General features: G+C 36.9%; 1 protein-coding gene across 1 annotated transcript; it reads right to left on the bottom strand.

The window, feature by feature from the left end:
- Window positions 1-72: 72 nt before the first annotated feature.
- LOC144630331 (pre-mRNA-splicing factor CWC22 homolog) lies at window positions 73-26,201 on the bottom strand. Its single transcript, XM_078488683.1, has 26 exons — window positions 26,067-26,201; window positions 25,864-25,940; window positions 24,062-24,516; window positions 22,761-22,824; window positions 21,658-21,721; window positions 20,506-20,570; window positions 20,254-20,347; window positions 17,242-17,316; window positions 16,887-16,940; window positions 16,680-16,754; window positions 16,115-16,175; window positions 15,424-15,527; window positions 15,015-15,117; window positions 13,143-13,205; window positions 12,954-13,049; window positions 12,186-12,270; window positions 11,194-11,254; window positions 3,254-3,331; window positions 2,817-2,876; window positions 2,581-2,673; window positions 2,039-2,085; window positions 1,877-1,957; window positions 1,394-1,495; window positions 938-1,050; window positions 760-838; window positions 73-537 (listed from the first exon to the last, which is right to left on the bottom strand). The coding sequence occupies exons 1-26, from the start codon at window positions 26,106-26,108 to the stop codon at window positions 459-461; spliced, it is 2,370 nt and encodes a 789-aa protein (XP_078344809.1). The 5' UTR covers window positions 26,109-26,201; the 3' UTR covers window positions 73-458.
- Between the last annotated feature and the right edge of the window lie 218 nt (window positions 26,202-26,419).

Below are 26,419 nucleotides of genomic sequence, written 5' to 3'. Positions count from 1 at the left end.
CGAAGTGACCTAAATATCGGATATGACGCGCTCAAATAAGGAGAGTACCGAAAATACAAGCTCAAACAAAAATACGATAAATGAGTTTTATATACATATCTTCACAAAACCACCTACAGTACTGAAGTGAATTTTGGACTTAAGACCTGGGCAGTAAGGATTTAAAGATAAGTCGCAAAAGCCATCTCGTCCCTAGCGACTTTGCTGCTACTGCGGTCTTATTCGAATTCTTTGCACAGCACTCTCCACCTTTCCTTCTGTAGTGTCATTGACTTGCGCTATCGTTTTTCCTTCGTTTCTCTCAGCTGCCCAAAATACTTGCTACAAAACACTCATTTTGCTGATTGACAAGACCACACGACTATCAGCTACAAGGGTGCGCAGATAGATTTCATGTAGCAGTGTCAACTTTTGATGGCAAAGTGTAAGCATAATTGTATTCTTTAAGAATTTTAAGTTCATCGCTTTTTCTTGTCTTTCTTATGCTTCCTTGTATCTTTCTCTTTACTCTTGTGGGCTGCTTGCTTCTTTTTGTGCCTGAAAACAAGAAGAAGAAAAATAAAAACCGTTTTTAAAGAAAGTGTACAAGCTTCTAGGTTCGTACTTAAAGAACAACTGTGGGATTGTAGTCTGGGTTAATATACTGCTAGAATATAATCGATCTAAGAGGCCAGACAATTGGAAATGGCAATGAAAAAAGCGTGAAAAAACAACGTAAAATACTAATAACAGGCATCAGTATATTATACATACACTGACCGTTTCTTCCGATCATCGTCCGACGACTCTTCGGAAGACTCCGAAGATTCCGAGGATGATTCTTCCGAACTTGAGCTACCTGTAATGAAAATAATGTACAAATGTTTTATAGGTCATAACCATACAGAAATGAAAAAAGTATATATCAGTGAAAAAGCCTAAATGTTTTCCCACAAACCTTCACTGCTGCTGCTGTCACCGGAAGAATCCGAGTCACTGTCACTCGCCCCAGGCCTCTTCTGTGACATGATCATTTTTGGAGCGTTTTTCAAATGCTCTCTTAGTTCATCCCTGAAATAGAAAGCATTAAGTTAGTTTGGGTGTGTCATTTCTTGAGGTTTTTCTTGAGCGAAAAAAAAAGCCACGTCTAAAACAGGTGATGAATTAGCAATTTTCCTATAGCATAAAATACGTGCACTTCTTTCCTCGTCTTTAAATCCATTTCACTGACTTAAGCTTGCCAGATTCCAAAAGAAACTCACAAATGATTACTTTCTCTTTTGTTTATAAAGAGAAATATTTCTTCTTCACTTTGATTTTCATTTCTCTCCCTGTGAGGATTCATCGAGCCTGTTTTACATGTAATATGAGCTAAACACAGGAAATCGCGGGAAATGGTCAAGTAAATACATACGTGACACCACCCAGTCCAACGGAGGTAAAGAAGTTGATGGAAAACCGCGTGTTTCGTGGATTGTCGCGCGGAAAGATCCCTTCAAAATATTCCGCTAAGAATCTGACGAAAAAAGAAATCCAGAAAACATCAGCTTTCAAAAAAAAACACGGAGTATTGAAATCACTGTTGGATATCACGAGTCTATTTTTTCGCTCGCCTGTCATTTTCCCAACAAAACTTCATCTTGAATAACAACGAACAAATCCAACAGACTCTAAACTTTACTAATTACACACATCACAGAAGGCTTTCTTTCCAAGTTAATAAGTATGGACACCTGAATAACCAATAATGATAGTGCATAGTTAAATGTCAGACTAGTACAAGCAGAATATAGACGAGCTACGTACAATTTGTTTCTCGAAATGAGCATCCCTTTGCAAGACATTCTTTGCACGAAAAAAAAATCAAGACTGAAAAAGTATATATAGTAGTACTCACGGATCTTTTAGGCGTTCATTGAGTTTGGGAAGACCCATGTACTCCGCTAACTCTTGGAATAAGATTTTGATGAAAACGCGGCTGAAAATTGCAACAGAAAAGCAGGAATGAGTCGGGAAATTCCAAGTATCGCAAAACTAAATTTTGAACTGAACAGCATACCTCGAGGAAGTGGTATCGTCTTCATTTAGTTTGATACAAGCCAGCACCTACAAGATACCAACAAAAATATTATCAAATGAGCTTCTATAATACTTTAGGCGTATTTTTTCTGAATTCTAGAGTGTTTTTTTAGCAACTATTAAAAATCACATCAGCCAATCATAATAAAAGAAAATAACTGTCAACCAATCAGAACATGAAGCAAAAACAAGAACTAACTGGCGCCAAGCGCGGGAAAACGCGCGTAAACCAAGTTACGACTGGTTCTGGTTTTTCTCCTGATTGGTTAAAAAAACCCGCTCACTGGCAATCACGGCTTCACGAGATCACGTGTAATAAACGCTGACCAACCAGAGCGAGGATGCTTTACCTTCAATGGCCAATCAGAAGCCAAACCGCACAAACCTCGTTTTGGCACAGGCATCTTTTCCCGCGTTTTCCAACAGTTACTGGTTTTTGCTCTGAATACAGCACGGATTTGAAACCTTTCCTCTCTACATTATTGCGCCAATTAAACGAAAGTTCCAGCTTAGCACAATTACCGTCCAAGGAATAGCATCCGTGAAGAGAAGATGAGCAAAGAACTTGGCCACGTTCCTAAGTTTGTTTGTTTCAAGGCGATGGATTGATTCATACTGAAAAAAAATATCACAACAACAAGGTCCAAATTATTACTTGATAAGAACTATACTGCTTGGCTACATGTTTATAAGTGCATCACCAGCAATAATTTTTAAATATTCAAACAAAATTTATACTTTTTACTCTCAAAACTCACTTGTTCTTGAAATGCCTTAATATACTCTTCCATATATACTTTATTAATCTGGCAGAATCTCTGAAACAAATTGATAAAAAGGTAATGATAAGTACATGGAATGGTGACTTGGACTTGAAGAAAGTAAACACTTCTGAGCCCCCAACGGAAGTCGAATCCATGACCTTCCCGATACCAGTTTGACGTTCTAACCACTGAACATGAGCTATGGAAGACTCGTGGTCTTGCGGAGGTTGATATTTGTGACACTTGTCCTGCTAAATACAGTGTATAAGGCCTATTAATGTTGAAGTGATCAATTTAACATATGATGATGTGAGAGAGATGTTACTACTTAAAAGTAAATACATTGTAAAAGTGAAGCGTATTACAGCAAAATTCAACTGATAAGCAGATTTCCTAGCGACAAAATTCAAATGTCATTTAGTTAAACTAACCTGAGCCAGCAGACCAAAGAACTTCTCATAAGATCTTTGTTGAGAACAACAGTCTATGATCATTGTACAGAACTCATTCTGTAAAAAACAACAACACAATACTGAATAATTTTTTTTGGATGTTTCGTTAGCTGATGAATTTACACTAGTAAACATGGTTGCCATCAGTTTTCAAAAATCCCTGACTCTCCCCTGATAAAAATAAAATTTCCCTGATCAGATAAATACAAAAGTTCAGATATTGTAGTGACATCCAGCCTTCGCTTCCAATAAAAAAACAGTGAGATTTCATTGATCTGTAAGGTTTCTTTCATCCATCAATTGTATGAAATTAGTGGTGTTATATTCCAATTTTCCCTAACATTTCTTCAAAATGTCAATTTTCCCTGACTCCCTGGCTTTTCTCTGAGCTTATCTTTCCCTGACCATTTCCTGACCTGTTACAAACCTCACCTGTTTACAGTGCGGCTACTGTAACCGGGGTCACCCAGACAAAGTTAACCAATCACAAAGCAGAACGGAAACAATAAATTTCAGCATTTTTTCACTTCAGCCAATAAAATGTCGAGTACAGAACAAAGAAATTTCAACTTCTTCGTTCGCCACGAAAACACATCAATGCTAAATTTTGTCTGTATGGCGCTGGATTTTCAATTAACTTCGATTGCATCCCTTTTGAGCTTGAGTAGTTGTGACAGCACAAGTTGGAAAGTAAATATCAGCGACATTAATGAAGGAGGAGTTCGAAACTGTGTCAAAACAGGGAAAACAACGGCCATGCCATTTGTCTCCAGACGTAAAAGTGCGTGGCGGAGTTCGCTCGTGACAATTTCAAACAAATTCCTCTACGGCATCAACCGGAGTTTTGGTAGTACCATTTGGAAAATAAATGCACGTAAGGCCAGCAAAGGAAGACATTCTAAAGTGCATAACGTACCAGAGAAAGCGACGATGACAACATTTATTTTTTTCACTTCACACAATAAAATGTCAGTTGAGTAAAAAACAGTGAAGTTTCATTTTGTTCACTCGTGAAGCTATTTACTTTATATGTTGAATAGAGCGTTAGCTAGCGTTGACGTTTCGATTTAAAATTTGAGTAGTTTCACATGCTGTACAAATGAATGTCATTCGTCATGCAAGTTTTCAAGAATCGATTTGTGAAAGAAGTGAACCCGACGGACGTTTGTTAGAATTTTATTCTCGGTAAAAAATAAAACTTATTGCTGGCTGTTTCAGTTTTTCTTGCAATTGTATAAACAATGCAAGACACAGGACAAATTCCGAACAGGAAAACCGGTGATGTTTTCAACACTAACATACTTGTTCATTTATTTATTTTTATCTGAATTTATTTCTTTTCGAAACAAATTCCTTCACAAGCTTGTCGAGTTGTTGGTCTTGGTCTTGGATGATGAGGAGTGTATGGCGTATTTGAAACTTTCACACTTAGCCGCCGGTTGGCTCTCTCGAGCACCTCAACTTTGCTTTTAAAACAGTTTAAAATTGGTCGCTCATTTGTACGGCAGAGAAGCTTCGATTTTTCCGAGAAAAGTCCCGACCACCGTTGTTGGTTACATGCAAATGACCCACAAGTTCAGAAGGTCATGCTAGTGGGCTGTGATTGGCGGATTTCGATCCGTCTTGCTCTTTAGCACGTCGAAAGATGGATGAAGTTTAAAGAACAGTTTCACTTGCTAGTTAGTAATGAAAACGTTACCGATGTTCCTGTTTGGAATGTGTTCTGTTTTCTGCATTGTTACAATTGCGAGAAAACACTGAAACAGCCGGCTATAAAGTTTTACTTTTTCCGAGAATCAAATTCCGCCACACAGTTAGTCCAAACAAACGACCATCGCATTCACTGCTTTCACAGAGATTGAAATCGATTCTTCAGGACCTGAACAATCGATGAAATCGATAATCGATGGCAATCGATAACAATCGATGACAATCGATATCAATTAATCGATTGATATTGATAATCGATGAACAATCGATCGCTAAAGTTTTTGTGATTATCGATTGTCATCGATTATCAATTTCATCGATAATCGATGACAATCGATCAATTAACTAACATCGATTTTCATCGATTATCAATATCATCGATTACCAATTCAATCGATCATTTTACTGCCATCGTTTTTCATTTGACTAGTATTTGTTAAATACGTTCACGTTAAAACACACGGTCTCTCTTGTATGTTATATTTTATTAGCAACAACAACGATAACCTTTCCAAAAAATGTCAATACAACGAGAAACTTACTAACTTAACAGGGTCTTAACAGTAATAAGGCAATAATTATTTAATACAAACGTTTTGAGCTTAAGTCTTATTCGCCTCCATCAACGAAGCGTACGCTTTTAAGTCTGGTTTGCTTTCGAACCAACTCCTGGCAAAGTAAATAGAAATCGCAACTTACAGAATTCCTCGCTGTCTAAGTACAATGTAATTTTTCTAAAATTCTGTCTTGTAGTCCACTAAACGGCCGCCTTCGATGTCATAAACATCTTCTCGCTCGTCCGAAATATTTCAAATCAAACAGTAGCAGAGAGAACTCAAAAATACGTCTTCCGTACGTCGGAACGAAAACGAGACAACAGCGGGAGTCTGGGGATGAGTTTCGCCTGTCACGTCCGCCATTTTGACTCGGTCACGAAGAACGAAGTGTCTTTGGAATACATCGATTCGCGAAAAAACCGGAAGTTTCATGGAAGCGAGGCTAAGTGGCCCTCGCCAGTTAAAAAATATAAAGTTTACATGAGCGCGTGGGGCATTTCAAGTCGGAAAAAAAGCATTTCATTCACAAATTCGCCACAAATCTTGATCCTTATAAGTTCAAAAGTAAAAGAGAAGTAATTTATGGTCTAGCAGGCGACAGGTGAAATTTTAACAGCTTGGCGGATGGATTTTGCTGCCGACTTCTGAGCGCTAGCTCGAATGAATATTCCTCCGCCAACGAAGGATGAATTTCAGCCGCTCGCTTGAGGTGGATAACAGTCAATTTAAGATTTTGTTGATCGATAAAATGACAACCTTATAATTCACAAGAACTTTTAAAAAACAGATTTTGCTCTGGGAGGTCCTTTGGTTTTCGATATGAACAAAAACTTTCCAGTATTGACAGAGAAACTTGTGTAAACATGTCAGTGGCAAACATGTCAAGTTTCCATAATTCTGTGACTGATAAAATACAGCATATATTTTTGAGAATTTGTGATAGGCATGAACTTTTTCAAGTTAAAATCAAATTAAATTTAACATGCATTTGTGTTGCAAGAGAAAATTACTTCAGGTTAATATCGATAAAATAAAGCCGCCTTTCGTATCCGAAAAATATTTATAAGGAACCGAAGCAGAGTTGTTTTGTTTTATATAGAACTGTTATAGACAGAGAAGCTCGCATTAACATGTCTCACAATCTTACCGTTTCTACATTCTGTTACTGTTAAAATATAAGTGGAGGTATCTAGCTGTCGCTCCAATTTGTGTGACCGAAATGCGGTAAGACATTACAATTAATCTACGGTAAATGTATACATAGATTGTTAGACGCAAATGTTGAGTTGTTTCCTGCCTGCCTTTCATCGCTCCCGCTACTACGCACAGACCATACCTTCGCTTGCTGTTAAAATTCGATCCAGTTCACAAATGAAGCAATTCACGTCTGTGCAAAATGTTATTAATAAAAAACCGGCTGAATGTTTCGATTGTTGAGGGATTTTCCTGACCGAAACATGTCACAACAAACCGCATGACATGCGAGTTTCTCTGTCAAAACAAACCGCTCTATTTGTAAATATTTCTTTTGATATGAAAGGCAGCTTTATTTAATTGATATTAAACTGACTTTCCTTGCTACTCAAAAACATATACAATTCAATTTACACCTGAAACAGTTCATGTCCATCAGAAATTCTACTAAAAAAGCTGCCGCGCATATTTAAAAGTGACAGAATTAGAATCTTCAAAATATTTGCGAGACATCGCCTACACAAGTGCTAGTTGCTCTTAGATTATCTGTTTATACCGGAATTTCAGTCGGACTGAAAACCGAAGAGCCTCCCAAAACAAAATCTGTTTTTTAAAGTTCTTGTGAATCACAAGGTGTTTTATTGATCAACAAAATCCAAAATTGAGCAAAGAAGGACTAAAACTGAGGTTTTGAGTATTAAATTATTCGATTACAGAGAAGTCAACAACAACGTCTTACCGCTAAACTGTATGTAAAAGTAAAATTTCACCTCTCGCCTGTTAGACCTTAACTGAATTTCTTCTTTTATACTTTTGAGCATATAAGGATCAAGATTTGTGGCGAATTTGTGAATGAAATGCTTTTTCCGACTTGAAATGCCCCACGCGCTCATGTAAACTTTATATTTTTTAGCTGGCGAGGGCCACTTAGCCTCGCTTCCATGAAACTTCCGGTTTTTTCGCGAATCGGTGTATTCTAGCGCTAGCAAACAGTAGGAAACTCAAATGAAAAACAGAAACATTAAAGCTTATGATGTAAACCTCATCTCAATGGCAAGGAGCTTTATTATTTTTTTACAAAACAACGTATGTAAGTATTTACTTCATGCTTCGGATTGATTGTGTGTTTAATGCCAATCGATGGCAATCGATGAAGTTCGCGACCACCAAAGTGTGATTATCGATTGATCATCGATTGGCCGATGCCAATCGATGCCAATCAACAGTAATTAATCGATTGTCATCGATTGATCGATTGATTTTCCGATCATCGATTTTCATCGATTGTTCAGGTCCTGATTCTTGCAAACTTGCATGACAAATGACATTCATTTGTACAGCATGTGAAACTACTCAAATTTTAAATCGAAACGTCAACGCTAGCTAACGCTCTATTCAACATATAAAGTAAATAGCTTCACGAGTGAACAAAATGAAACTTCACTGTTTTTTACTCAACTGACATTTTATTGTGTGAAGTGAAAAAGATAAATGTTGTAATCGTCGCTTTCTCTGGTACGTTATGCACTTTAGAATGTCTTCCTTTGCTGGCCTTACGTGCATTTATTTTCCAAATGGCATCACCAAAACTCCGGTTGATGCCGTAGAGGAATTTGTTTGAAATTGTCACGAGCGAACTCCGCCACGCACTTTTACATCTGGAGACAAATAGCATGGCCGTTGTTTTCCCTGTTTTGACACAGTTTCGAACTCCTCTTTCATTAATGTCGCTGATATTTACTTTCCAACTTGTGCTGTCACAACTACTCAAGCTCAAAAGGGATGCAATCGAAGTTTAATTGAAAATCCAGCGCCATACAGACAAAATTTAGCATTGATGTGTTTTCGTGGCGAACGAAGAAGTTGAAATTTCTTTGTTCTGTACTCGACATTTCATGGCTGAAGTGAAATCAAAGGCTCTTCGAGCAACCTCATGGTAATTCGATGAATGAAGTGCCGACCTCCGCATTTTTTCTAAATAAGTGTCCAATAAAGTAAAGCAATCTCACTTTGCTTTATTTTTCCACGTGAGTTGCGTCATTGATGGCTCGTGCTCGCAGGGGTCGTAGCGCTATTCAGTTTTCACAACCAAAATATTTACCGGTTAGTGTATTACCTTTGATCCTTTTAAGCATTAAGTAAATTTGTTTTGTGAATGTTTACTTTTCTGTCAGCACGTATAGCGTTATTTTTGAGCAGCGGAAAAAAATTGAGAGAAAAGATACGCCCGAACACTTCGTGTATCTGCTCGACTCAAAAAGATGAATCAAAGTCTCTTCGAGATACCGACTTTTTTGCATGAAGTATGAGTCGAAGGTTTATCCTGTGCATTGTTCTTCGAACTTATCATTACAGTTGCTTTGTAGTTTAGTTCAACAATTTCCTATCTTCGCAAAGGAAATGCAGCCATATAATTTTGTCAAAAATGGCTCGTCCGCGCCGGGTATTTATACACATATTCCTCAACATTACACAAATAAACAGTGCAAATTTCACCGAGATATGACAATTCTATACTTTAAAATTGCAAGGACCTTTCGAGGCAGTCGATTACGGCAGCGAAATTAGCAAATGAAACAACAAAATATGCGTTCGACGCTTTGTTTTTGCGACGAAAAAGCACGAAAAAAAATACGGATATTTCCGACTACTGTCGGAGAAAACATTGCGCATATAATTGCGGCGTAAACAAATCGAAACACTCAAGCTGCGTTTTGTCTAGGCTCTGCGAGGGTCGGATATCAAGACAGCTTCTTCGTGGGCTTAAGAAGGATTAAACAAAAGCCATATATACAGTGAATGCTTTCGAATTATATTTGAAGATGAAATACGAAAGAATTTTGCTGTCTTTGACTGAAATTCCACTCGAACTGCGTCGATACGATCGCATGTTGTAAAGCCGATTCATGCAACATTGCTGTCAACGAGAGGTCACGCCCCTAACGACCTAGGCTGATGACGAAATAGAATGGCGCTTGTAGCGACCAAATTTGGCCTAATTTTTAACCGCTCCTAAGCTAAAAGAAGCCCCCATCTCTTGCATTTGTTTTAACTTCAAAAATATCTTTGAAAAGAGCGAGTTTTTTTGGTATGGTTTATTTTTGACGTTTGTAATTTTTTAAACGATGTAAGTGCTAGTGATTATTTATTCGTGTTTTAGCGTTAGTTACGCTATCCATTGTTTGTGCGACGCTTTTTATAGATCGCCTTTCAGACACACGTGCGTTGAGATAAGAAAGCTGACATGTCACTTTTAAAATTGTTATATAACGTTTGTAAATGTGACAAGTCACGTTTTTTCCACGAGATCGCTAGTGATCACCCACAGCTGAAAGTAATCCCTTGAGAAATTAAAACAGTCCCTTGAGAAATTAAAAAAATCCCTTGAGAGTTTACAAGAATGTGAAATTTTCCCTAACATAACTGTTATTCTCCTACTTTCGCTTGTAAACAAGCAAAAAGTCGAAAAAACGGATGACGTGACACGAGGTGACGTGACGCGAAACAAAAACGTGCCGTGGATGTTGTGTTGACTAAAACACGTCACAAGGCGAGCGTAATAATTTTTTATAACAGTTTAAGCGTAACTATATGTAGTTCATAGCGCGAATTCCGTATTTTATCACAAAAATATTTAAGTGTAACCTTTGATCCTTTTTAGCATTAAGTAAATTTGTTTTGTGAATATGTTTACTTTTCTGCCAGCACGTATAGCGTTATTTTTAGCAGCGAATAAAATTTGAGAGAGAGATGCGCGTTTCTGCACGACTCAAAAAGATCAAAAACGGATGACGTGACACGAAGATGATGTGACGCGAAACAAAAACGTGCATGAATGTTGTGTTCACTAAAACGCGTCTTTGAATGTTTTCTTACGTGAATGGGTCATTGATAGCCTATGCTCTGAGGCTTCGTTGAGCGAATTCTATTCTCTTTTATCACCAGAGGATAAGTGTAAGTGATCCTCTTTCGATTTGTTTTGTGAAATTCAATTTAGTTCCCTGAAAGAGAGAGACCCTGGAACGAGGTTGAAGAATAATTTGTTTCTGATTGACATGTGCTGAATGCTTTTAAAGGACCTTTCTGTCAGCACGTTTCTCGTTTAATGATGAATTAATTGCGGTTTGATATCAGAATCCAGTGAGTGAGTGAGTGAGTGAGTGTTCGAGTGAGAAAATGCGGCCCATAACATAACCTCATCACCATTCGGTAAAAATGCTGAAATTTATTGTTTCCGTTCTGCTTTGTGATTGGTTAACTTTGTCTGGGTGACCCCGGTTACAGTAGCCGCACTGTAAGAGAACAACAATCTAAACACAATACTTGAAGTATTTCTTATTCTCTGCAGAGTACTGTATGTCTTGATTACTAGAACAGTTTGAACAAAGTTTAGAAAAGTAACTGTAACAAACATGGTAAGAACAAACCCGCTGAAAGGTTTTAACTCTATAAACTTACCATTTGTTCTGGTTTGATTTGCATCTTAAGCAGTTTGTGGGCACATTCTTCATAGTCCAAACTACACACACACACAAGAACAAAATGATAAGAAACAGTGGAAAGCGAGGTGAATCAGTGTAGAAAGTGAACTAACTATATCAAATGTTGTGTTAATACTTAGTTGCTACAATACAGTTTCATTAGTATTGGCAATAGTATGAATGCAAATGCAATATTTGAAAATTCTCTCCCTTTAGGTGAGTGCAATTTCAACAAATTTTCAAATATCACAAGTAGGGTAAATCCTTGAAATAATTTATTGCTCAAGCTTCATTACCCAGTTTATTATAAGGCTGAAAAAAACCTGAATGTGTGTGCATTATTTGGCATTACTGCAGTGTAAATTAAAAATTAATGATAAATTTGCCTTCTCTCGTCAGCAAGTAACAATGAAGTAGTTTTCTCAGTTAGATCAAATATCTGAAGGTGCTGTGAGTACTATCAATGGTTAATACAAGATGTTAAACTATTAACTGTTGTACTGGTAAATTACATGGTGGTCTAATGCACTTATTGGCAGGACAAACTATGATCCGGCTGAAATTTCACATGAAAATGAAGACTTAGGTAAACTTTTAGAGCTGCCAAGGCCAGAAAAGCCAGCTGGGCTTGTTGATGAGCCGGCTTAGTGTTTTCTTAGCTACATCCCTGAATAAGATACTTAGGTTGTTAACAGACTCCTTTAAACACCCATGACCAAAGTGGCGTTCTTCCAACATTCCAAACTTGTTTGCAAGTTATAAACCACAGAGATGTACAGCAATAGCAGAAAATGTAGCCTGTAAACAGGCTAAAGTGGGGTAGGGCAAAAAGAATCAAAGAGATAAGTACAGTCTGGGAAGAGGCATTACCTTGCAGTCCTGAGCAGGCTTGGCTCACTTGGTTTTAGCCCTATACCTCACTAGTAAGCCTGCTCACAGGCTACAGAAACTTACAAAATGATGTCATACCTGGACTGTATAGTGAGATATATTGTTCGTCTTAAAGCCACAAGATTTGTTTCAGTGTGATCTATAATCTCCATTTTCTGTTCATCTGCCAAGAAAGCAAAAACAACTTTACACAGAGAAAAACACTGACTATTTAAATCATTTTTCTTTCTTTTTTCATAACCAAGTATCAGTGTCACCTTTTTTTCATAATATTATCATTAATCTGTTTCAGTCATGATTTAAATGAAATTTCTACCAAAAACCTAGCAAAATCAAGTGGTATGATGTTCATGTAGCAAGTTGAATAAAATCTGTGTTTATAAAGTGAGCAAGATATAAATTTTCTTCAAACTAAGACAATCCCTGTTAAGTCTCCTCTAATATAGCCCAGCAAAATGAGAATGCCGACAGTGTAGCCAAAAGTTCAACCTCTTGCTCTTGATTGGCCTTTAACACTTGCATGTTCTTGTTGACTCTTAGCAACTCCCAGCTGCTGCTACTCTCATTGAATTTGAACCTGTTCAAAATTTTTGAGGGAGTCAAAAAGAGTTCTTGCGTACATGTAGTGCAATTTTTGTCAACTCTTGCATATTGTTGTCATAATTTGGCTGTGCTTGAAAGATGGCCAATGAGTTCCACTCTAATCAACTCTTCAACTCTCAGGGACTACCGGTATTATTCTTGTTGCCCTTGGCTTAAAGTTTTGGGTTTTCTAAACTATATGTCAAACAGTTTAGATTAAAAGAAAGATATAAAGAAATTCCATTCCTGGTTCAAATCAAATACCTTTGTTTTCTCCTTCCTCGTCATCATCATCGTCGTCTTCATCGTCATCGTCATCATCACCTGAAGACTCATCTGAATCACCTTCACCAAGAATATCTGAGTAATAACAAAACAATATTTAACGATAAAATGCTTCGGTACACAACTTAAGCATCCAGTGTAAGAAACAAGTAATGTACATGTACCCACCTCTTTTGATTTCCTTGTATTTCTCCTCATTTTCCAAGAAATTTGGGTCAAACTTAAAAACATCTGAAGATATTAAAAAAATAAAAGACTGTTTTCAATTTATCTCAACTGAGTAACAATGCAAGCATGCAAAAGAAGCACATATAAAACAATTTCATTGTACTTAATCTGCCTCTGACTGCATGAAATATTAAATACAGAAATTTCAAATGATATTTTGGGAGAAAGAGCATTGCACTATGGACTATCCGCTGATAGTTGGCCCAGGTGAAGCCCTGAGCCAAAATTACATCAAAGTCAATAGAAACCAAGAGCAAGCAGTCAGTTTACCATAACCCAATAGCAGTTGTCAATGAAACTGATTTATTGACTGCTTTTTTTTTAAACTCAATGCTGGCCACAATGCCATGCCCATTCCGATAGGCACTATTGATCAACAGTAAGTGCCTATGTAGCCAATCTGATTGCAAGTTTTCCAGTAGTCAGTCACTGAGTTATGCTAATATACGTTCTCATGATGGTTCTCATGAATATGTAATGTGTAGTTCCATAAATTATCCATATCTCCCCCCCAAAATGGAATTTATCCTAAGAATTTTTCCTAAGAACCCCCCACCCCCACCCCTCTGGAATTTCAATTAAGCTTCATACATTGGCCTTAACGACCCCTCCCACCCCCAGGAATTTCCAATCCCTTCTGTTGAGGGAGTATGGACATTTACTGGAACCACAAAATGTGTGACCATGATATTCAAATGAAAGGTTTTGAGCGGTACAAATGTACTTCCATGTGGTACTGATTATAACATTGTACAAGGTTGTTCTAACTATTAAGTTTTTGAAAGAACCCCAGGGCTCGACACTAAATTTTTACACCACTTTCCACTTTGGAAAGTAGACTTCAAATTTTACTTTCCATCTCAAAATTTTACTTTCCAAAATGGATGACAGTTCCATAGTTGCTAACCATGTTTAATTAATAATAAAAAAATCTTACTATGTGTCTCATGGCATTGTTTTAGTCGTCAAAAGTTGGACGTCTCATCCTCGTTCCACTAGCCCACCAAAACTGCACTCCAGGTTGAGGGTTTAACTCAGCAACACAAGGCCCTTCAATATGAATCCTCACGAGACAGGTCTAATACTTCAACTGACAAGCATGATCTCCAGTCCGACTTTATTTTCCCCATTACTGAAAAACCTCGCTGAAAAATCTACAGCCTACTTTTTTTTTCTTTTTTCCGTGTACCTCTCTTTAGACTTTGCAACGTCTGAAGTGCTTTCGCCCGTTTGTCCTTCGTCAACTTTTTCTTTTTCAACTTCTTTTTCTCCAACATCACCACTATGTCGAGAAAAACCGAACTGAAATAGACTCATTTCCCTGGGTAGATTTCGTTACATACCTTCGCGACAGAAGAAGAATCCACGTGTGTTTATAGTACCCAGACCTCCTTGGGAGTTCTCTTGATCCAATATGGCGGAGAACAGAAGAATACCGTCGTCTTTTTAAGACGAGTTGTCATTGTTTTATGGCTGTTTTTTATCATTATCTTAATTTTTTTACACACCTTTTTTTTCATTTAAGCCTTTAAGCATAAAATTTGCTTTCCAGTAAAGCCTGAAATTTACTTTCCAGATCGGGTAAGTATTTTGGTTCATTTTCGTTTTTTACTTTCCAAGAAGAAAATTTACTTTCCAGTGGAAATCAGGAAAATGTTAGTGTCGAGCCCTGAACCCAGTGTACAGTACATGTATGTGACCATTCAAAAGATTGCAATTTATTGAGCGGTATTTTCATGTAGTGCTGTTTGTGTGGGAGTGGGTCTAATGCTGAGATACTGTTAGAAAGATTCTTGATGACAGCAAACGTACTTAAAATGTCCTCTGGGTTTGATGTTTCTTCCAGCTGCAACAAATGGGTTATTTGATCTTCCTCTTCCACAAGGTCAAGTCCTTCAGGAACTGCCACATGATCCTATTCAAAGCCACAAAATAATATTTATAATTAATATTTTTTATAAGCTTGTGGCATGATTTCTAGTTGAATAATTGTTTATTTCTTGATAATACAGTGGAACCCCGATATAACGATATGCCAAGGGGGCAGTAAAATTATATCGTTATATCGAGGAATCGTTATATCGGGATTCCGTCCCATACATTTTACTATTGCCGGGACATAACATATTCATCGTTATATCGGGAATATCGTTATATCGAAGATCGTTATATCGGGGTTCCACTGTAACACAACTATAAGAACGAGAAACAACATAGATACCTTAAAACCATCTTTTCTTATTGCAAACATAACTTCAATCATGTACTGGACTCGCTTGTCTATTTCAGCACTGTGGAGAATATTCCTGAGTCGTTCAAACACAGCTGTGAAAAAAAAATCAAAGAACCAAGAAATCCACTGGTTACAATTTAGTACAACTCTTTAGCTGAAAAAGGTGACAACAAATTTTTCTTTTAGCAAATGAACAAGTTGTGTTTCCTTCTGTCACAGTTTTTAACAAAGTGTTCAATATGTACATGTTACAAAATTTTAGCTCTTATATAGGTAATTTTTTCCAACCTAGGTTATTTTTTGTTTAACCTAGTTTAATTTTTTTTCTCCTAGGTAAAAAAGAAGAAAATTAAAATTAAAACACCTCCCCTCCCCTGCTGTCTCTGAACCACCCTCCACCATCCCTACTTACCCACTCAAGTAGTATCATCTAATTCTTTTTTTTACCTTTTTACTAACCGGCAATTCAATGATTTGAACTCTTAACCTCCAGATTTGTTGTCCAACCACTTATCCACTTAACACTTAAAATATTTTTTTAAAAATATATGTTTCCAATCCAAACCCTAACCCTAATAATACCCCTAAATTTTACCAAGGCTGAAATAAAACCTAGGTTAAAAAAATTAAACCTGATTTTAAATTATTTGATTTGTAACATACACATGATTTGACATACCATGAACACCTCTTGAAGATACTTCAGTTAATTTCATTCCTACTTCCTTCAAGAACCCAATCTAGAATCAAACCAAAATAACAAAACAAGAAATTAAATCCACTATATAGTCACCAACAAATCCAAACAATTCTCCTTTGTTAGAGGACTAAATAAGGTAATACCAAATGCTCAGAACTCACAGTAACAGAAACTCATAGCATCAATAAACCTTTTTATTATTCATTCAAATTTGGAATATGTTTCTATTATTGTATGATTGATGTAATAATTCTTGGATGATTGATGTCAATGGTTCAATTATTGATTGCCTTCACATAACTGATTGACATCCCCTAACAGTGGCTTTGACACAGAGATGGAAAGTGCAAAATGGCCACCATGAACTTCCATATTTTTAGATACAGGTGACTGAACACTGGATTATGCCCAGATTTTAAGTTTACATGTACATTTAAATACAAAGAGTGACGTTCTTTGTGCCTTTTCAAATTTCAAACACCAAACTTCACTGTAGCTCTAACAATTTTTTTAAAAAAAAGTTATTAATAAATTAGCTACTCACCGCAACCTCTACACTATCATCTGTGGGTTTGTGAAGAAGCAGTGTCAAAACTTCCAATGCTAAAATCTCATGGGCCTGGAGAGAAAAAAATCATCAAATGGTGATTACACAAGTTCTGACCATCAAATATGATTATAATAATAATTAATAATAATTATATCATTATGGAAAGAGAGAATCAATGTCAGCCAATAACCTTGTACGTACCACTTGTTGATTGACCAAATGAGCAATGAACCTTGTAGAGGATAAGCACACAGCCTGTAGTACAAAAAACAGCAAGAAAGGGTTTAACTCTCACCCCTTTTAATTTTTGTGGATTGTCAGATCTCTTGAATAAACTTGTCGATTTTCATCAACATATTTGCCACTTGTGTTACTTTTTTTAATTTCACAGCTTTCACACACCTACATGTACATGTACACCTTGCAAAAAATCATAAAATATTGTAGCAATCCACTTTTTTCCAAAGTGCACAATACACATGTATGTGGGGAACAGTACCGGTACTTTTGAAAACTTTGTGATGTTAAAAAAGGGCATTACAGGCTGTAAATGTACCTTATCATTTCTTCTGTAGGCTCGTCGGAACTGCAGCACAAGTCGACGTAAAAGAAGCTCTCCATTTTTGGGAAACTGTTGATAGCGAAAAAAAGATTTCATGTTCTCTTGTCTCAATTAGCAATCTAAACAAGTTCAAACCACAGTAATCAAATTGTATAAAAACACTGTTCTATAAACAATCACATACATGTGCATGTATACGAGTTACTCTAATTATAAATCCTTAAACCATGGATGTCACACGCTTACAGTAAAGAGCTGATAATGTAAAGAAAGCTTAGCCCGTGTGTCCAGAAAAGCCATGGTCCAGCTGGGTTTAAACTACCGGTAATTGCCAAACTCTTTACACCATGATTAATTATTGTGGTTTTCAGTGATATGCGAACTCTGAAATTCAACCTCAACCAACAGTTTATGTTTTCTGCTGCTGTCAATCATTTTTACGGAACTCTCCGGAAACAGAACTTCACATCAAAAGGTCACATCCAACAGTTGTGATTGGTACATGTAGATTTCGATCCATTTTGTTTGTTTCTCTTTTGGCATGGTTTGTTGGCTGTCGCCGTAAATATGATTGATGGCAGCAAAAAATGCAATCTTTAGTTGGATTTTGGAATTTCAGAGTTCGCATGCCACTGAAAACCGCAATAAAGAAAATTTTTCCAATGTATTGAACTGTGAGTTATCCATGCTGTTTTGGCACAAACACAAATTAGCCTCCAGCTACATTGTAGATGTGGTTATGCCGGAGGCTCAGTGTCCTTATAAAACTGTAGTTAAGTTGCTGGACTTTGGGTGGAGCAGTCTGGGTTCAAGCCATGGCCGTTGTTGTTATATTGTACTGTGTTCTTGGCCAAGACACTTTACACTCACAATGCCTCCCTTCACTCAGGTTTCTGCCGTTTTACAGAAATCAGTCAGATTTTTTATAATATAAATAGTTTTACTAAAAAAACCTTTCCAATTGGAAATGGAGAGATGAATAATAGTCTGCCAATTTGCAAGGCTTTGAACATCCGAGGAGAATGGAACTGGCCAATATCCTGTCTCAATGACTCAGAAACCAAGGAAAATGGATTTTAGGGAGTTGAAATCCAAAAAATTTCCAGGGGGAACCCCCTAGAAACTTGCACCTTCGGCGCTCATTTGGAAAACCTGTCAACATTTATGTCTAGATCTGCGCCTGTGACACACTTGCATCCCATCCAGGGGGAGTAGAAATACTGCTTGCTGCTTAATGCTATCGAAAGGGGGATAAGCTCCAGCAAGGTGGGACACTTTTGCCTAATGCAGACTGGTTACAGTACCTCTTACTAACAGACTTCAATTCGGCCAGATAATACTTTTAACATGATAAAAGAACTGTTATAGTTATTATTATTATTATTATTTTGTTGTAAGAAGACTTTTAATTACTTCTGCCAATTAAAAAACATTTAACATTCCTGCTCATTGTTGTTGTGACACAGTACATTGACAGGCTACCAGTCATAGTTCAGGCCTGCAAATAACAGTCAGACATGGGACACTGGCTGACCTCAATTTGCCAAAGCCCAATGAAATTCCAACTGTGGTTGGACAGAATTTCTAGACAAGTTTTTTAACCCTTGCACAGCCGGGTCATAATCTGGCTGGCATTTTTTTGCCATTTTAGGGTTTTTTTTTTGTTTTGTCGGTAAATCGTTCCAGACCCACATGGCCCAGCCGGCCCCTTTGTCACGGTCACGCAAGATTTGATGTTTACTAGTGATCATTCGTTTAACATGAACACTTTGCTCTGTTTAGAGTGAAATGTATAGTTTTGTTTCATTATGAGTGTTTTACCAGAAGAGAGGGCTGAATAATCACATAGCAATTATTGGATATGTCCAAGCTATTTAAAACTACCACTACGTCAGACCCATGGAATCGCTTGCCTGTAGCTATGTAGCTAAGCATTCACCTATTTTAAAAATATTTACAAATGATCTGCGCTCTGTTTGTGTGAAATATTTATTTTTGTGATATTTTAGCATCTGGCTCAAAGCGAGTACAAGTCCCAGAACTTCTTGAATATTGCAAAACAACAACTTGTTTTCTGGATATTCCAATTTTTGTTTTGAGTTTATTTTGGAAATTGAAATGAAAATTGCAAGCCCACCCAGAAGATGTCAAGGCAGGGGAAAAACATCAAGGGGAATTACCTGCTGCATCGTGCAGTCAGGTATGCTCTATTTACACTTGTAAAAGCTTGATGAATGACGCTAAAATACAATGGGATGGCCTAAGTCTACTCTTTATTTTGGCAATTATGTCCAGGATTGAATGCAAGTATTGTTTAATGAGTACTTCATGTTTGACTGTGTTATTTGACATTTCCATATTACTTCATATTTGACAGATTTTGGTGTATTTTGGTGAACTTTTATTAATGAGGACACTTTGTGATGCCTTTCATGAGGAACGTCCATCTCATTTGCATTCAATCCTGGACATAACTGTATTTTGGCGCGAAATAGACTTCTTTTTAATGTAATTCTCGAACTGGTCTGGATTTATCTTATCCAACATTCGGAACAAAAGAAATGTTAAAATTCGTAAGCAGGAATTTATCTGGCCAGACAAGAGATGATGTGATGAAGAAAATTCATCACACACACACTTCGTGACTCACACAAACACGACTTGTGTGTTTCTCGAGTGACTGCCATTCTAAAGATTTTTTACTGTGTGGCGCCGTGCCTTTCTAGCCCAAGAACTGAAAGAGGTGGTCAAACATTAACCGCATGGTTATAAGCTGCTTGCAGTTTCTTGTTTTTTTTTGCTTTCTTGTGCAAACACCAATGTTCTGCATTGACAACGCATTAGATTAGCAGGTTCGCATATTAAGCATTCTGTAAATGATGTCTGACCTCACTTTTGTTTTGTCCATTCCAATCAAAATGGTGACTTAGTCGGACGCACATCCTTTCAAGGGAAAAAAATTGTTTGCAGCCCTGTTATTTGTTCAAATTATGAAGTAAGACAAACCTTTGTGTTCAGAATAGCGACAAGTGCAGCATAGACATGTGTAAAGGTTGGTGATGCAGCCTGGGCTCGCATAATTGACTGACACAGCACACCTCTACAACAGGAAAAGAACAAGGCAGATGTACAATGTTATACTATAAAGCCTACAACATACCAGAAAAATCTTGTTCTAGCACTGCAATTTTTCACACTTCAAAATCACAATTACTACCCATAACTCAGAGAAAGAAATCAGCCATACTTGAAGCATACCTTCCTCTTACGATGTTTTCCTGGAAAAGCTCTCGTACAATATTGCCAATATTTGATGTATTAACCTAGGATGGAATGAAAAATATTTTAACAAGTTAAGTTTCCTTTTGTTTCTGGCTTTATCTTCTATTTTATTTCCTTCTTTTAGTCTTGTAATTATTATTGGCAGTGTTAATATTTGAATTGCTAGTCTAGTTACATCATGTACTTGGAGTAAGCATTGTAAGTTGTGTTGTAATGTTAACAGTATTAGCTTCATAAAGTTGAGCAATATTATTATTGTAACAATTGTTCGAACTGTCCAAGCTTAACAGTAAGTGTAAGAAATGTAACTATTGTAACTTCTTTTTGTAAGGTTAGTGCTGTATATTTTGTATAGTTGTAAGTACCGGTTAGTTAAATGTTGTAAGTATTGCAAATAAAAATAAATTTTAAAAATAAAAAAAAGTAAAAAAAAAAGTTCAGCTGGACCTATAGTGTACCTTATTCTCACTTAATTTTGCGAGTACTTAATTTCGAGTAAAACCAAGAGCCATATTTTGCGAGTACTTAATTTCGCGATTTTAAGAGTAAGGTACAATTGGAGGGTATTAAATTTTGCGATTTTTATCTATTCTTCAATATGAAGCTTTGACCTCGAAACTAATATGAAAGACATCGTAAAAACAGCAAACAAAACAATAAACACATAACAAAACATGAGGTATTCAACAGTCTAAATACTTGATAGCTACATCTACGACTGCATTCATGAGCGAGATTTTGAAGAACTTGGCAGCATAGAACAGTTCGAACAGTGCGACTGATAGAGTAGGAGATAACTAATGGACAAAATTAAACAAAAAACTCCTAAAACATGAAGCTCAGACATGTTGGAATAACTATGATAAAACACATCGAGTTTCATTATCTTTTTATATTATCAGTACGATATTAAATTTCGCGATTTTAAACTTTGCATGTCTTATATTTCGCGAGTATTAAATTTCGCCTTTTTTTTCAAAATCGCGAAATTTAGTACTTGCGAAATTAAGTGACTGAAATAAGGTATTTCATACTACACTGTGTACATATTGTCTAGAGTATCTCACCAACAGACCTTGAACAAACACAAGAGAAATCATTTTCTCATTTTTCCAGTTTTGTACTTACCTTGTTGACTAAACCATTGATACTTTTCTTCAAAGCTTCCCAACTGAGGCGCTGATATGCCTCACTGGAATCAAAATCAGTTTCAAAAAATAATTATTACATATTGTATGTCCAAAAATCATGGTCTACTGTTTATAACAAAAATTTACAATAAGCTTTATTTTCACATAGGCTACCATACTTCACAATGGTCTGCCCTTGACTTAGCCTGTGCCGCAGAAGAAACTAAACCCTTGGTTAAGTCCATCTGCAAATCAGCGCCAAAATCCTTGTTCTGAGCCCCCACCTTTGTACCAGGATTTGAGTATGCGCCATAACTGGTCTGTTAAAAAAGCCATTGTTTGATGAGCCGTATTTGGCTCTAATAGGCATCTTCCTGAAGTTTGCACCGGAAGTGAACAGAAAGCGAGCAGAAGGCGAATGTAAAAACTGTGACAATGGCCGCCGTTAGAAAGGATTTTGGTGGAAAAGAATAATTTGTCATCCAAGAAAACAAGCAACACATCTTGCGACAATTAAACAAAATTTTCATGGAATATTTCAGACCTTGTTCTTCCAGATCGAACATTTCAAAAGCTTAAAGCATATCTTGCTAATAGAAATGAGCCAAAACAAGCCACAATGGGAAACGTGTGGCAAATTATTACAAAGCTTGAGGTGTCAAATTCAAAACTGTAACGTAGAACCTATTACCTATAGACACTTACTAGACCAACATTTGTCGGCTCTTTTTAATCTGCATTGCCTGATAATAATACAGCATACAGTGCCCTTCATAAACAAGTGATAAGTGAACAGGTCGAAAGACAACCAATGACACAAATGTTGTTACAAAGTAATGAACACACAGCAGGATTCGGCAATGATTATGTCAGGTCTAAAGGAAATTCGAAACCCACTTTCAGTCATTCCTTATGTCCTTCGAATTCAGGGTCCAGGACAAGGATCTCAGCGCTACTTCACAGACGTTACTAGCTGAGGTTAGATTATGTCTGTGGCGCAGGCTGCCCTTGACTAAACTTTGTATATCTGTTCTGACAAAGAATATTGATTTCTCCAACAAAAGATTGAGAACTTTATTAATGATCTTCTGCCAAACCCACCTACTCTTATCCTCAATACTTTCTTGCATCATCTTGAGTCTTGCTGGAGGAATGTATGCACCTCCTAAAAAAAGAGAAACAGAATACTCATACCAAAGTGTACCAGTTGGTATATTTTTCATTTATTATAATTAAAATTTATTTTAAAACTTCAACCTGACGCGACAATTACCCCTAATGAGTAATCATTATTATGAATCACAGAAAAATGAGAGAAATAATTTATTGGTTACAAATAAAAACATTAAAACATGTGTGTTGTCCTTTTCTACTGGAGCCAGTAGATGTAATTCATTGAATGTGCCAACAAATATATGCTATGCAATGCCAAGTTCGTACACAAAATGCATGACCACTATTTGACTTGACCGTCTATAAGCAATTTATGTCCAATTATAACTGATGATTGATCATTTGGGACAACGATTATCTGATTATTTCCAATGATCCATTATAAAATCTCAATGGGTTCTCAACACTACCCAACTGGCAACTCAATATTACATAAGGGTGGCCAGTTATCAAAGCCCTGAAATAAGAATCATAACACAGCCCGATGAGGATTCCTCTATAATTGTTTTGACCTCTTTTGCAGCAACAAACAATTAATTTAATACAGAAAGTCTGGCTTTTTTTTCAAAAAGCAAATAACAGATAACAATCCGAAACAGAAGGCGATGACTGATAAAAAATCAAATGATAATTATGTTCATGAATGTAAACAAGTAATTAACTATTGTGTCGACTTGATTCTAAGGTCACTAACTGAAGCTAATTATTGCGGTTTTCAGTGAAATGCGAACTCAAAATCCAACTATTAATGATTGCAATTTCCACTGCCGTCAATCATAATCATGAAAAATGGCAACAAACAAAATGGATTGAAATCTACCAATCACAACTGACAGACATGACCTTTTGAGTTTTGACCTGGTTGAAGTGAGCTCCTGTTACCTGAGACTGAGGTCCACTAAGATGATTGAGGGTAGCAAAAGCGTAAACCGTTGGTTGAGGATTGAATTTCAGAGTTCGCATTTCACTGAGAACAGCAATAATGAATAACCTTTAGCCAATTTTCTGGCAATAAAGTAATACTTCCATAATACTGTACATGCAATAAAAGATCTTTTTATGTTAGGAATCAACCCTGTACAGGTATTGTAACACATGGACATTGTAAGCAGTTGAAAAGTAAGCCCTGATAACATCAGTGAGGTTGAAACTCAACATCTTTGCAGAAACTGGTGCAAAGTTTTTACTTATTGTATAACAAAGTGTAATCTATGGTTACTTTTCTGTACCTGTTCTTGTTAGCAGTGGATTATTTGGGTTTGCCTTCTTCTTTGCAGGCGCATCTGTCTTTTCACTATTCTCTTCTGCATCCACTGCTTCCTCTTTTTCCTTGCTGTCATGTGTGTCATCTTTTTCTGGTCTCACTACAGGGCTGCGTTTGTTGCGTCTCTCATCATCTGAAGGTGTATCTCGTCTTCTTCTATTAGATCTATGTTCTCTTTTTCTTCTCCTTCTGTCATCATAATCATCATCATCCTCATCCTCACTTCCACGTCTTCTCCTTTCATGTCTTTCTCGGTCCCTACGCCTTTCGGAATCATATTTACTTTTGTCTTTTCTCCTATAAGACCTTGTTTCATCATCACTGTCACTTTGCTGTGTTCTTCTGTGATATTCCTTGACTTTGTCACCCTCATCGTCATCACTCTTTCGTCTGTTTTCTTTATTTTCTTTACTTCTCTTTCTACAAATGCAACAACAACTACAAGTAAGTTACTAACTAAAGAAGTTCACCTTACAAACCTATGTTCTGAATTATTATTATTCTGAAAAAGAGCAAGGTCCCTCAAGCTATTCAAAACAGTGAGCTAAGAGAGCAGATGAACTTGGAACATTTAAGGTAAACTGTATAGAAATCCCCCCTCCCCTGCCAAAAAAACAAAACCTAAAACAGCAATTCCACTGCTACTTATTTTACCAACTCAAACCTCAAAATCTGATCAGATCAAAAAAGGCACCCACGGGATGGCCAAAATCTGGCAATTTTATTTTTTATGCAGTGGTTACTTACAACCCCAGCAGGCTGGTGTAAAGACTACATGCCCCAAACCTTACCTTTCACTAGTCTTAAAACAACTGGACTAAGCTCCCAACAAATGCCCAATAAAAGTTAAGTTATAACTAACCACTACCTAATGCTGGCACAGATTTCCAAAACAGTCCCCCCTTTCCACCTGTATCTAACAGGGGTACATGTAACTTGACTGTTTTGCACCATTGTGGGTATTATGACATGAATAAAGCCAGGAATAAGTGGCAAACATCGATTGGAAATTGACCACACAAACAGTTATGTCTCAATAACAACCTACACAACATGTGTATACCTGCCAACTTTTTATGGGTCAAAGGCGTGAGATTTTTTAGCTGAGAGTGCAAGAATTTCCGAAGACGATACAACAATGTCCGAAGTTTTCTGAAGACGTCCGAAGTATTCCGAAGATGTTCCGAACATATCCCAGTGCATAGATGTGTTTTGCTAAACACGACCTTGTTCCCAATGCTTTTCTTGTCAAAACTCGATAAGATTTTAGGGAAAGTATGGTCATTTGCTCACTTAACATGGAGTTTTCGTTTCTCGCATTGGTTGGAGTTTACATTTTTTTTGGAAAGTGTGTCGGTTATGTTTATAATTTTTATAACTCACATTTTTCGACAAGGCATGAGAAATTGGTTTGTAAGCGTGAGTTGGTGTGAGATCGAAGTTTTTAGCTCACAGGCGTGAGACTCACACCCAAGGCGTGAGAGTTGGCAGGTATACATGTGCAGTTCAAATTTCCTTTTTGGTTTGAAATTCTATAAGCTTAAACCAGTTTGTTTTTACTATCATTATCATTAATGCAATAGTGAATCTAGCCTGTAACTACAAAACAAACTGGTTTGAAAATGTCAAACCAAGAGTGGTTGACATAAACCAAAACAAACATACACCACATAACAAGATTTTGATCAGTACTTCTACTGCATATTATCACTGAAAGAAAACGGTTAAAAGTCAGTGTAAGTTTCTTAGTTTGTACGTCGGACTTACTTCCTCTCGTAAGGTGATCTCGATCGAGACCTTGATCTTGCCATTTCAGTGCTTGGAGAATTCGAATGTGTTACAGGCTTGCCAAAAAAAAGAAGGATGATAAATATCAAACAGAGCACTTCAAAGAAATGTTTATAAACTAAGCTATCAGATTAGAATGGGACATGTTAGCTTAAGCTTATATTTTGAACGTTCTCTCTCACCTGCACCACACTGCGTATTCTCGAACGTTCAACCTCCGCCATGATGGATTTATTCGTTACCAACGCTCTTCAAACAGTTCCTAAAAGATGGAACATTAAGTACCAAGACAAACCACTCTTTTCAAGCTGATCACTATTCTTGGTGGCTAAAGATTCATATGAAGATAAACGTGCGTTGAACGGCGTTGAACCATTCTCCCGTTCATTTCACTAGGTAACCTAGCCTCAACTTGGCCGAGTAGGTCCTGGGCTTCTTGCGTGATGGGCTTGACGGTGCTGTTGCGTTACTAACGTGAATTTGCAAGGACCACCGTGACAAAATAGAAGTTCCGGATCCTCTCACTGCAGAGGAT

This window comes from Oculina patagonica, chromosome 11 (assembly GCF_052425735.1).
Source record: "Oculina patagonica isolate OP01 chromosome 11, crgOcupat, whole genome shotgun sequence".
In the NCBI taxonomy this organism is placed as follows: Eukaryota; Metazoa; Cnidaria; class Anthozoa; order Scleractinia; family Oculinidae; genus Oculina; species Oculina patagonica.
The sequence above is the reverse complement of the archived record's forward strand: the minus strand, read 5'-3'. Positions and strand labels throughout refer to the sequence as shown.

Bases quoted from the DNA above. Each gene is read 5' to 3' on its own strand.
- LOC144630331 (XM_078488683.1), bottom strand. From the start codon at position 26,108: ATGGCGGAGGTTGAACGTTCGAGAATACGCAGTGTGGTGCAG. The intron at 17,317-20,253 runs GTTTGTCTTACT...CGCTATCAACAG, and splicing joins TCGCTATTCTGAACACAAAG to TTTCCCAAAAATGGAGAGCT. The intron at 15,528-16,114 runs GTATGTCAAATC...TTTTTTTCACAG, and splicing joins ATCTTCAAGAGGTGTTCATG to CTGTGTTTGAACGACTCAGG.